The sequence below is a fragment of the Cynocephalus volans genome, chromosome 15 (genome assembly GCF_027409185.1).
Source record: "Cynocephalus volans isolate mCynVol1 chromosome 15, mCynVol1.pri, whole genome shotgun sequence".
Taxonomy (NCBI): Eukaryota; Metazoa; Chordata; class Mammalia; order Dermoptera; family Cynocephalidae; genus Cynocephalus; species Cynocephalus volans.
Window position 1 is genome coordinate 95,014,858 of NC_084474.1, and position 12,920 is coordinate 95,027,777.

The 12,920-nt window shown below is 49.8% G+C and overlaps 1 protein-coding gene across 1 annotated transcript; it reads right to left on the reverse strand.

Moving 5' to 3' along the window:
* Positions 1-11,261: 11,261 nt before the first annotated feature.
* Positions 11,262-12,595, reverse strand: SLURP1 (secreted LY6/PLAUR domain containing 1). Its single transcript, XM_063079288.1, has 3 exons — positions 12,541-12,595; positions 12,064-12,183; positions 11,262-11,575 (listed from the first exon to the last, which is right to left on the reverse strand). The coding sequence occupies exons 1-3, from the start codon at positions 12,593-12,595 to the stop codon at positions 11,262-11,264; spliced, it is 489 nt and encodes a 162-aa protein (XP_062935358.1).
* Positions 12,596-12,920: the final 325 nt, after the last annotated feature.

Below are 12,920 nucleotides of genomic sequence, written 5' to 3' on the forward strand. Positions count from 1 at the left end.
TCCGAAAGCCTGGGACTAATGACTACTGACCAGTCCAAGATCTCCGAGAGGTAAACAAAAGCGTGGTCGATCTCCATGCCACCGTCCCTAATCCCTATAATCTTTTAAGTTCTTTACCTCCAGACAGGACCTGGTATTCAGTACTGGATCTCAAAGATGCATTCTTCTGTTTGCCGCTGACTGCAAAAAGTCAAGATTATTTTGCTATTGAGTGGAGAGATTCAGAGACTGGCCTAACAGAGCAACTCACGTGGACCTGCCTGCCTCAGGTAGGATTCAAAAACTCACCTACCATCTTTGATGAGGCCCTCCACCAAGATTTGACTATGTTCCGGGCCTCTAACCCGCAGGTAACTTTGTTGCAGTATGTGGATGACCTCCTCCTGGCAGCGGCTGATGAGGAACTGTCTTTGGAAGGAACAAAGCATCTCCTCATGGAGTTAGGAGAGCTGGGCTATCGAGCCTCTGCCAAAAAAGCCCAGATCTGCAAGTGCCAGGTCAGTTACCTGGGGTACCTTCTTAAAGATGGGAAGAGATGGTTGTCTGAGGCCAGAAAAGAGACAGTGTTTCACATTCCACCACCCTCAACCCCAACACAAGTTAGAGAATTTTTAGGTACTGCTGGGTTTTGCCGCCTGTAGATAACTGGTTTTGCTGAGATGGCAGCCCCATTATATCCTCTCACTAAGAACAGTCAGCCCTTCAAATGGGGAAAAGAGGAGCAACAGGCTTTTGATAACATTAAAACGGCCTTAATGTCTGCACCGGCTCTGGGACTCCCCGACGTAACTAAGCCCTTCCACTTGTATGTGGCAGAAAATAAGGGGGTTGCAAAGGGGGTCCTAACTCAAAGACTGGGGCCCTGGAAAAGGCCTGTGACATATCTGTCGAAAAATCAGACCCAGTAGCCTCAGGGTGGCCAGCTTGTCTAAGGATCGTAGCGGCAGTTGCAGTCTTAGTGAAAGATGCTGATAAATTGACTATGGGACAGAATTTAGTAATCTTAGCACCTCATGCCTTAGAGAGTGTTGTCCGCCAGCCCCCCGACCACTGGCTCACAAATGCTCGCATGACTCACTATCAGACTCTGTTACTGAATTCAGATCGGGTTTCTTTTGCTCCGCCAGCGAGCTTGAATCCAGCCACATTGTTACCAGACCTGGACTTTGACCCACCCATCCATAACTGCCAACAAGTGCTTGCTGAGGCACATGGGTGGCGGAAAGACTTGTCCAATCAGCCTCTGACGGATGCCAAAGCCACCTGGTTTACTGATGGCAGCAGTTTTCTGGAGGAAGGAGTACGAAAGGCAGGAGCTGCTATAGTAGATGGCCAGAATCTGATATGGGCACAGGACTTACCTGCCAGGACGTCCGCCCAGAAGGCAGAACTCATCGCCCTCACGAAAGCCCTTGAACTAGGAGAGGGCAAAAGAATCAACATCTACACGGACAGCAGGTATGCCTTTGCCACTGCCCATGTGCACGGTGCTATCTATCAACAGCGGGGTCTGCTAACTTCTGAAGGAAAAGAAATCAAAAACAAGGCAGAGATCATAGCCCTGTTGGAGGCCCTTCACAGAACACTAAAAGTAAGTATTATACACTGCCCAGGCCACCAAAAAGGGGATTCCCCCATCACTAGGGGAAACAACTTGACCGATTCTGAGGCAAGGGCGGCAGCCCTCGAGTCCTCAACTATTTTGTTAGTTGACGTCCCCGAGCCAGAAAAGCCCAAATTTAAATACTCAGATGAGGATGTAGCAGTGATCTCAAGGGACTCTAATAACTACTTTGATCAGAAAACAGGGCGTTGGCATGCAGCATCAGGCAAGCCTATCTTGCCAAAAGATCAAGCCCACGCCATGATCAAACAAATGCATCAATGGACACATCTGGGAGTAAACAAATTGGCCCAGACCACCCTAAAAACAAAATATCATATCATAGGGCTAAAACAATTAGCAGTACAAATAGTTAAAAGCTGTGTCCCTTGTCAAAAAGTAAATGTCTGCAAGAATACAGTGGGCCCTGGTAAAAGACTCAGAGGAGACAGACCAGGGGTAAATTGGAAAGTAAATTTTACAGAAGTCAAGCCGGGCAGATATGGTTACAAGTATCTCCTAGTCTTTATAGACACCTTCTCCAGATGGGTGGAAGCATTCCCAACAAAACAAGAAACAGCCACCTTCGTGGTCCAGAAAATCCTGGAAGAAATCTTCCCGTGCTTCGGGGTGCCCAAGGTAATCGGGTCTGACAATGGACCCGCGTTCGTTGCCAAGGTAAGCCAGGGAGTGGCCAGACACCTAGGGGTCAATTAAAAATTACATTGTATCTACAGACCCCAGAGTTCAGGACAGGTAAATAGAATAAACAGAACTCTAAAAGAGACCCTGACTAAATTAACCATGAAGACTGGCGTGGACTGGGTGGTGCTCCTTCCCTTGGCCCTGTTTAGAGCTAGGAACACCCCCTCCCAGTGCAATCTGACCCCGTTTGAAATTCTCTATGGTACCCCTGCCCCCTTGACTTTACTGGAGGACACCTTTGAACCCACTTGACACAGTAACAGTGATCTATATGCCAGGTTAAAGGACTGCAGGAGGTGCAGAAGGAAGTCTGGACGCAGCTGGCGGCCGCCTATGAACCTGGGACCCTCGAAGTTTCTCACCAGTTCCAGGTCAGAGACACAGTCTACGTGAGATAACATCGCTCCCAGACTCTGGAATCCCACCTGTGAAGGGTGGTGCCATCCCCTCCGAGTGTCCTTGCATTTTAAATCGCTTAGTAGCTTTTGTTAAAAAAACATGTTAGTACTGCCCAAATTATGATGTTAAGACAACGGGCCGGCCCGTGGCTCACTCGGAAGAGAGTGGTGCTGATAACACCAAGGTCCCGGGTTCGGATCCCATATACGGATGGCCGGTTCGCTCACTGGCTGAGCGTGGTGCTGACAACACCAAGTCAAGTGTTAAGATACCCTTACCGGTCATCTTTAAAAAAAAAAAAATGATGTTAAGACAACAATATCAGAAATTAAATCAACAAAAGACCAGTATTTCATGATTGAAATACGCACAAAAAAAAGGAGGGGGGGAGATTGTATAGAAAAGTATAATTCTAACCTGCACAATTTGCTTGTATAACTTTAACTTGCACAAACACTTGCTAACAATGGGAAAACATATCTAAAGGCATTTTAAGTAAAGCAGCTTCTAAGAGGTCAGGCAGAGGTCAAGGCAAACCTAGACACACGTTCTAGGAACCAGTCGGTCCCAAGAACTAACCAGCTCCCTTATTTTCAGGACACCTGGCAGAACCCAGGGAAGATAAACGATTAAAAAAAAAATGTGCTGTCCCTTATTGGGGTGCTAGCCTGTTGAGCCTGACCATAAATCTTAAGGTGCCTCAGCTAATTAACAGCTGGCCCTGTTATGAAAATCTGTCTAAAAAAACAGTATAAAAACCTTGATGTTAAAGAACTTGGGGCCGCTTATGTCCTGAAGACAAGGCGACCCAGCATGCTGAAATAAAACTCCTCTTGCTTAATTGCCGTGATCTCTTGTCTCGTGGTCTTTGTGAAGTGAGCCACTCCAGCGTGTGGGATTTGTGCTTGGTGCACAGGTCTTACAACTACAAGCAGTACAGAAAGAAGTTTGGACGCAGCTGGCAGCTGCCTGTGAGCCTGGGACCCCCAAAGTTTCTCACCAGTTCCAGGTCGGGGACACAGTCTATGTAAGGTGCCACTGCTCCCAGACCCTAGAGCCCCGCTGGAAAGGACCTTACCTAGTGCTTTTAACAACCCCAACAGCTGTGAAGGTGGATGGGATTTCCGCTTGGATCCATGCCTCACACATGAAGCCAGCGCCGCCAGAGGACCAAGGATCAGGGGACGCCACCTGGAGAGTCCAGAGTTCCAGAGAGCACCCCTTAAGACTGAAAATTGTTCGGACACCCTAAATGTTATAAGATGAAAACTCTCCTGTTCCTCTTATGCCTAACCATTCTCTTCCAGGGCGCAAAAGCTAACAGCCCACATATTCCCATTGGTATGCTGTAAATGGGGCAGGGGATACAATCTGGAGTCAATCCAAGATAACTACAGGGGGATGGTGGCCTGACTTATTTCCAGATGTGTGTAAACTGGCTTTAGGAGCCCCAGGCAACTGGGATTTAGAAGGATACTTTGATGCTCGCCGGCCCCCTTCTATTCCCTCCCCTCCGGAGCACCGCAGGCTCGAACCATGAGGGGGATGCTCTACAGCAACGTGGAGGAGTATGCTGAGTGCCCTCACTTTCTATGTGTGCCCTGGGTTCCACCGTAGCAGAGCACTAAACTATCAGTGTGGAGGCAAAGCAGATTATTTCTGTAAAGGCTGGGGCTCTGAGACCACGGGAGACACCTATTGGAATCCCTCGTCCTCCTGGGACTTTATAAAAGTAACTGCTAATTATACCCACCCCTCTTCCCCTGCTGTACAGTGGGCAGGCCGATTGGGAAGCAACAACTTTCGGTGGACATAGGTCTCTACCTGCAATGGGTGGTGTCACCGCCTCAGAGTGTCTTTCACAGAAGCAGGGAAAAAGGCTAGCGGATGGGACAAAGGATTTACATGGGGGTTAAAGTTTTATAAAGAGAGGTATGATGAAGGGCTATTGTTCACCATCAAACTTAAGGCAGAAATTCAGTACACCGCCGTAGGCCCAAATAAATATTTAGCTCCAGTGAGACCTCCAATGGTCAAATCGAAGACTACTCCAGCACCCCTGGGTACCCAATCAGAGTCCTTAGCCCCCACTAAAAAGTCAAAAACCAGGACACAAAAGAAAAGGCCTGAGCCTCCTAAACCTAGGCTTCAAGAACAATCTGGGTTATTCCGCGTAATCTCTGAAGCCTTCAAGGCCTTAAATAGTACCAACCCCAATGCTACCTGCTCCTGCTGGCTTTGTTATGACATTGCTCCCCCATATTATGAAGGAATAGCCTTCAGGAACAGAATTAAAACAACAACTGATGTCTCCAACTGTCATTGGCAGCAACGACAGGTCAAACTCACTGTCAGCTGTCACGGGGCAATGAACACGTGTGGGAAAGATCCCCTCCTCACACAACCAGCTGTGCAATCAGACACTTAACTTGACTAGGTGGTCGGGTGACACATCTGTTGCTCCCTCCAGGGGGATGGTGGGCTTGCGCTACCGGGATTACACCCTGCATTAGCTCAAAGGTCCTAAAAGAAACCCAGGATTTCTGTGTCCTAGTTCAGTTGCTACCTCGGCTCGTTTATCATCCCTATGAAGAGCTATTATCATATTGGGATCAAAATAATGGGATCTACCGGACTAAAAGAGAGCCCTTAAGTATCACGCTCTCTGTCTTCTTAGGCTTAGGATTGGGAGCAGCCGGGGCAGCAACAGGAGCCTCAGCTCTAGTTATTCAGCATCAGAATTACCAAAGTTTGCAGGCAGCCATAGATGCTGATATTAAAGAAATAGAAAATTCAGTTACTAAGTTACAAGAGTCCCTCACCTCCCTTTCTGAGGTGGTCCTGCAAAACAGAAGGGGACTAGATCTCTTGTTCCTTCAGCAAGGGGGGCTCTGCGCCACATTATGAGAAGAATGTTGTTTCTACATTGATCATTCAGGGGTAATTAAAGACTCCATGGCTAAAATTAGAGAAGGCTTGGCCAAAAGAAAAGGAGAAAGAGATCAAAATCAGGGATGGTTTGAATCATGGTTCAACTCCTCCCCATGGCTCAGGACCCTCATATCTACTCTGTTAGGACCATTAATAATTTTAATGTTACTTCTGACCTTCGGTCCCTGCATTTTAAATTGCTTAGTAGCTTTTGTTAAAGAACGTGTTAGTACTGTCCAGGTTATGATGTTAAGACAACAACATCGGGAAGTAAACCAACAAGAAACAAGTATTTCATGATTGAAATATGCACAAGAAAAAAGGGGAGTGAATTGTAGGGATTGTAGAAACATATAAACTTTAGTATACACAGTTTTGTGACAAATGCTTGCTAATGACATTCTAAGTAAAGCAGCTTCTAAGGGGCTATTAAGCAGCTTTTAAGGGGCTATTGAGATGTAAAGCAGCTTCTAAGGGGCTATTAAGCAGCTTCTAAAGAGGCCGTACAAAGGGCAGGCGGGCCCAAGTACACTAAACATTCCAAGAAGGGAATGGCCCCCACCCGGTTCCAGGAACTGACTAGTACCTTATCTAAGAGCCTCCTAGCCAGGCCCCAGGGAAGATATACAATTCAGAGAAGCGCTGTTCCTTATCAGGGGTACCAGCCTGCTGAAGCCCGCCTGTAAATCTAAAGGTGCCACAGATCTAGATCTATTGGGGTGCCAGCCTGCTACAGTCTGCCCATAAATCCAAGGGAACAACAGATAACCAACAACTCATCCTTTCATAAAGATCTGTTCTGGAAAAACTGTATAAAAGGTGCTTGTATTGTAAACTGCGGGCTGTTTTTTGTCCTGGAGAGGAAGCGACCCCAGCATTCTGGAATAATAAAACCTCATGTTTATTGCAATGGTCTCTATCTCGTGGTCTTTGTGAGGTGAGCCATCCCAACGTGTGGGATTTGTGCATGGTGCACGGGTCTTACAATAGTTGGCAGGATATTTGAGCAGGTACAGGAGCCAAAAGGCCCTTGGAGAGGGAGGAAATGTGGTTACTCCTGAATATGTTGTGCCCTCTGGCCACTTTCCTGTTGACCGGGATCTGGTTGCTGCTTGCTATACTACAAGTCAGCATGGACCAGGCACTCCATGAAGCAGTGCAGCCTTGGCGAGCCCCCTGGGAGGGGGAGTAAATATGGCTATCCCTGAGCATATGGTGCCCGGTGGCCACTTTTCTCCTGACCAGAGCCTGGCTACTGCTCACTATGATACAAACTGATCGAGATTTAAAGAAGAAAGCAGAGCTGTTAGCACGGATAATCTGTCTGGAGGATGACGTGCAGCAACTGGGCACCCCTGCCTCTCACACCTGGAAGAACGACAAACCCAGTGATGGGTTGGGGGAGACTGTGCATCCCCAGGCACGACCTGTCGTGCACCAGAAAGTGAAACACGAGCAGCCTATGGGACTGGATGGACAACCAGTGGGCAATCCACAGGTGACTCAATTTACCACCTGTGCTCCATATAGCCAGGTGGAGTTAGTTGACTAGGGGAGACAGTTTTGGCAGAAACAGGGGGAGCCCCTGGCTGCTTGGCTGTTGCAGTTATGGGACCTAGGGGTGGATAGTTTGATATGCTCTGGTGAGGAGATGGAAAAATTGGCCTCTATCACCATGCAGAATAGCCACAGGTATGCACAAAGGTCAGGCAATGGAATGTCGTTCTTCCAGGTGTGAGAGGCAGGGGTGCCCAGTTGCTGCACGTCATCCTCCAGACAGATTATCCGTGCTAACAGCTCTGCTTAATGGAATGGGTGAGTGCAGCTGCCCAAACCTTGTCGGCAAACGCTGAAGAACTGCCCAAGATTGTTAGTAAATGGCAAACTTATGCTGAGTTAGTTTAAATAATTTGAGAGCTGGGAATGCAGCAGTCCAGGTTTAATGTGAACACTCGTAGCCTGGATGATAACTTTACAGGTAGCATGAGAGACATAGTGCTGCAGAATACCCTGTCAATGTCCTTTGGGTCGCTGATGGCCATACTGGCCTCTTACGTTGGCTGCCCTATGCATGCAGTAACAACCATGATAGCCAGCTTGGGTGACATAGAAGATAGGAGACAAGCAAAAGAGGTCTGAAAGGTGGCTAAGACCAAATCCTCAAGAAATACTCAGGATTTTATCCTGAGGGGACCAAGCAAGACTAGCCATAAGCAGATGTGGCTTGACTTGCTCACAGCAGGGGTTGATAAAAAGAAAATTGACCAGCAGCCAAATGTAGTCCTGTTTGCCTTGTGGCAGCAATTGCGCCCTGAACAGCATTTCTTCACTAAATGTCCAACAGGTAGCAAGGTATGTTCAGTGGATTTAAAGGATTTTTTTGTTGCTCCTGAGGAGGCAGATGAACTGTTCAATTTCAATTAGGGAGCAGGCCAAAGTGCTGGTCTTCTGGGGGCAGGTGAGGACCAGAGGCTTCATGTTGAACTGGCAATACACTGGTCAAGGACTAATGTGCAGCGTGTTTTGGCATTGGTGGATACAGGCTCAGAATGCAGCCTGATATAACAATCCAGATAAGCTTCCAGGGGCCAGAGTTCATATTAGATGGCTATGGAGGACATACTACTGAGGTCAAAGCTGTCTCATTGCCATTGGGCATAGGAAGATTACCTCCTCATGTATGTACTGTATATATATCCCCCGTAGCTGAATACATCTTGGGTATGGAGGTACTTTATGGTTTGCACCTGCAAACATCAGTTGGAGAGTTTTGGCTGTGGATACGGACAGTAAAGCCTGTGTCATGAGGATATGCTAAACACAGCCCACAGGTGTTAACCCAGCCAAGATGTGTAGTTAATGTAAAGCAGTACTGCCTACCAGGAGGACATGCAGAGATAGGTGCCACTATATTGGAATTAGAAAAAGTTGGCATTATTCGTCCAGTTCATAGCCCATTTAATGCTTGGTATGGCCGGTGAAAAAGGCTGATGGTACCTGGAGAATGACTGTAGACTATTGAGAACTAAACAAAGTAGTGCCTCCTTTGCATGTGGCTGTTCCTTCAGTTCACGACTTGATGGATCAGCTGACGACTCAGCTGGGAACTTATTATGCATTGGACATTGCAAATGCTTTCTTTTCTATTCCAATTTCAGCCAATAGCCAAGATCAGTTCACCTTCAAGTGGGAAGGAAGACAGTGGACCTTTCAAGTATTGCCCCAAGGTTTTCTGCATAGCTCAACCATCTGTCATGGTTGAGTGGCTGGGGACCTAGCCAAGTAGACTAGGCCCAGCACGGTTGCAATGTTTCACTACATTGATGATGTGTTGCTAACCTCTGATTCTCTTACAGATTTACCTCAGGCAGCTCCAATGCTGCTAAGCCATCTGGAACAATGTGGGTGGGCCATGAACACAGCCAAAGTACAAGGACCTGGGCTGTCAGTCAAATTCTTAGGAGTGGTCTGGTCAGGTAAGACAAGGATCCTCCCAGAAGCTTTTGTAGACAAGATACAGGCATACCCTCGACCCACAACTGTAGCTCAGCTACAGACATATTTGGGACTTCTGGGGTATTGGAGAGCTTTTGTACACCATATGGCTCAAATGGCATGCCCACTGTATGCATTAACAAAGAAAGGAGCCCCCTGGGATTGGACTGAGGAAGTAGAACAGGCTTACCAAGCTACAAAAAGGGCAATACAGCAAGTACAGGCTTTACAAGTGGCTGATCCCACTAAACCTTTTGAATTAGATGTAAGTATCACCCAAGAGGGGTTAGGATGGGGTTTGTGGCAGAGACAAGACCGATTCCGAACACCTGTAGGATTCTGGTCTCATCTCTGGAAGGGTGCTGAAGTGTGCTACACCCTAATAGAAAAGCAGTTAGCAGATGTGTATTCTACCGTGATGGTCACTGAAGCTATCACAGGAACTGCCAAAGTCCTAGTAAGGACAACATATCCCATACTAGGTTGGCTGCGCACATGCGCAATCAACCCTAAGACGGTGTAGCTCAGACTCCCACTCTGTCTAAATGGGGAGCATATATAGAACAAAGGAGCACTGTGTCAGCGAGTCCTCTGTCCAAAGAGTTGCAAGCTGTGCTAGGCTCAATAGAGGTTGTGGAGGAAACTTTGACACAACCCCTACCCATGGATGTGGAGGCTACACCTTTCCACGAGGGACAGGGACCTATCACAGAGCAAGCTTGGTATACAGATGGCTCTAGCATGGGACCCTCAGCATCCTGGACAGCTGTTGCTGTCCAGCCCTTAACAGATACTATGTGGTATGAAAATGACACAGGGCAAAGCAGTCAATGGGCAGAATTGAGAGCTGTTTGGATAGTAATAAAAAAATGAGCCTGGGCCATTCACCATCTGTACTGACAGCTGGCAAACTAGCATGGATCTTACCAGAGGGGTGAGAACTCCCCCTATTGGTACCAATAACTCTTCTGTCTTTTCGCCCATAGTGTCCTGGTTGCAGGAACCAGAGTCAACTGGATACAGACATACGTTCCTGTGACCCATGTGTTGGCTTATTGAATACACACTGAACTTCATACCAATGATGACTACCTACCGCACATGTGCGACTAATAATTGAAAGAACAAAACTACAGGACAAACCTTAAGGACAAGCCTTAAGGCATATCGGGCAGACAATAGGTTGTATGAATGTAAGGGTCACTTATCCTTGCTAAGGGAACATTGTGGAAGATTCTGAACACATAGATTGTACAGCGAGGGACCCTGAAGGGGTGGATTGTTGGGAAAAATAGGAAAATGTCAGGGCCCCTCATGTTCAGAGTCTTGTCGAGCATTTGCTGCAAATATCCTCACAGGTGTTCCTTGTTACTACTTAATGTAAATTGTGTACTGGCACCCAGGTGTCCGGGGTTATGGACTTAAGTATAAAAGCCTAACAGCTCTGCTCCACAGTGCTTCTCAGAACACTCAGAGAAGCCCCTAGGACAGTTGCTCCTCGATCTGAATACCACCCATTCATTTTTCTATACCCACGGCTCCCAGAACCTTTTGTTCCCTATTACCTAGCTCACAGACCTGCGTGTGGAGGGTTTGTAACCCAATCTGTGCAACAGACCCGAGGGGTCTGTAAGCCCCAGCTTTACATGCACTCGCCAGAGAAGATGCTGGCAGGGAGGGCACGCGGCTGGGCTTCACCAGACCCTTCTTCCCACCCTCCCCTCGCTGCTGAGACACCCCACTGGGCAGATAGAACCAGATAGATAGACCCTTGGAGATAGACCCTTGCTAACCTCAAGGCAGATAGACCCTTGGAGGAAACCAAATTCCAACTCCAAGCTCCTTTCCAGCCTGGGGTGGGGGTGACACCTCCAGGGTTTGAGGGGAGATTCTTGTAGGAGGGACTTTCCTTGGGCTAAGGAACAGGTCCTGATCCGAGATGGTGTGGGGCTAGTTTGCAGGAAGGGCGGCCCAGGAGGCATTTCTCCCCCACATCTCAGTCTCCCCATTGCAGAATGGGTCAGAAAGGCTCTGATGAGAACAAGGGTCAGGTGCCTGGAACATGCTGCAACTCCGCCCAGCCCAGGAAGGATAGAAGTCATCTCCACCCTTGGCTTATTTATTTTCCTTAAGGTTGGGGGATGGAGGGCAGAGGGCGCTCCTGGTGCAATCCTCTCCCTTTGCGTCCTATGAGCAACCTGAGGCCCAGGGAGCTCTGCCTGCCGGGATGAGTGGGCAGAGGTGAGCGCAGGCGGTGCCAGGCCCTCTCAGGAGAGGAGGGGCCCAAGGAGCGCCTTCTTAGCCTGGCCACTGACACTGAGTTGCAGAGGTCACGAAAGCAGCAGTAGATGAGGTGGGCAGCCCCAATGCTGTCAGGGTCTGTGGCCTGGCAGGAGCTGGAGCAGGAGCGGGTCACCACGGGGATCTGGTTGAAGGGGTACTCTGCAGGGTGGACAGGCGTCAGAGCACACCCCACTGCAGTGCCCGCCTTGCTCTGCACACCCTCACACAGCTCCCAACCTCCGTGCTTTTGACCTTGTCCTTCCTGCCTCCTCCAGCCCTACCCTGCCATATCCCCATCCCTAATGGTCCAGATCTGGGAGGTGGTCCATGGCCACTCCACTGCTGATTGTGACACATTTGTTATTAGTCACCAGCCCCTGTGGAGCACCTGCAGTGCCAGCCTGAGACAGGAGCTGAGCCTGAGGCTGAGGCAGTAGCGCCCCCACCCCACCCTCAGTGTCTGGTACCTCAGGGCCGGGTCCCTGAGGGGGCTGTGCCTCCCTAGCTGCAGGTGTCCCCTCTAAAGTGGGGAAGCCCACCCTGTCCTTCCCATCCCTGCCCCCCAGCCAAGAGGAACAATGGGAGACGTTTAGGGGAGGTGGCCCTGCCCCTGTACACCCCAGGTCTGCCACAGTGCCCTGCCTCACCCGCCTCCACCGTCACCAGTGTAGTAATGCAGGCTGTGTCCTCCGGCTTGCAGTAAGTGATGTTCTTGCACGAAGACATGGCCACAGGCTGCTCACAGCTGTAGCACCTGAAGGCTTCACCTGGGTGAGGGGTGGGGGCAGAAACTCATCACCCTGCCTTGGAGGCCCCATGCCGGAACCAGGAGGACAGGGCTGGAGGAAACCTGCTGAGATCCTTCCAGCCCCGGAGGGTTGGCTAACAGGCCTCTACGCAAGCCTCCATCTCCCTTTCTAGAGAATGGGGTCATGACCCCTGTCCCAGGGTGAACTTGGGCTCTAGGACCCAGAAGGCTCATTAAGAATGAGGAGAGCAAGCCCCATGGGGGCGTCAGGTGGCCTTCAGCCACACAGTCCCCCAACAGACCCATCGCTCTAGGAGGTGGGCAAGCTGAGGCCCAGAGGCAGGGTCCCTCGCCAGCCGCACCCCGACCCGCTCACCACAGCCCATGCTCCAAGCTGCCACGAGCAGCAGCACGGCCCAGCGCGAGGCCATTCCTCGGTGCTCAGCAGCCAGCTGCGAGAGCCGCTGGCTGCTGAGGATTTATACCTGGCTCCTTGAGCACCTGCTCCTGGGTGGCGGCAGCAGAACCGGCCCTGTGAGTCAGGAGGTGGCAGAACAGGGAGGCAGCTGGCAGGAGCATCGTCACTTGCAGCCCTCGGGGGTGGGGCCTGGGAGCCCCGTCTGAGCACCACGGCCTGCCCTCAGCTTGCACCCCCCATGCCTGGGAATGCGCCCTCCCCAGACATCCTCGGTCGTCCTGGGACAGCTCTGACCAGCCCTTCCCATGGAGCTTGGGCCAACCGTTTGACGAGTCCCT

Bases quoted from the DNA above. Each gene is read 5' to 3' on its own strand.
- SLURP1 (XM_063079288.1), bottom strand. From the start codon at position 12,595: ATGGCCTCGCGCTGGGCCGTGCTGCTGCTCGTGGCAGCTTGGAGCATG. The intron at 12,184-12,540 runs GTGAGCGGGTCG...CCCCTCACCCAG, and splicing joins AGCTTGGAGCATGGGCTGTG to GTGAAGCCTTCAGGTGCTAC. The intron at 11,576-12,063 runs GTGAGGCAGGGC...TCCACCCTGCAG, and splicing joins ACTGGTGACGGTGGAGGCGG to AGTACCCCTTCAACCAGATC.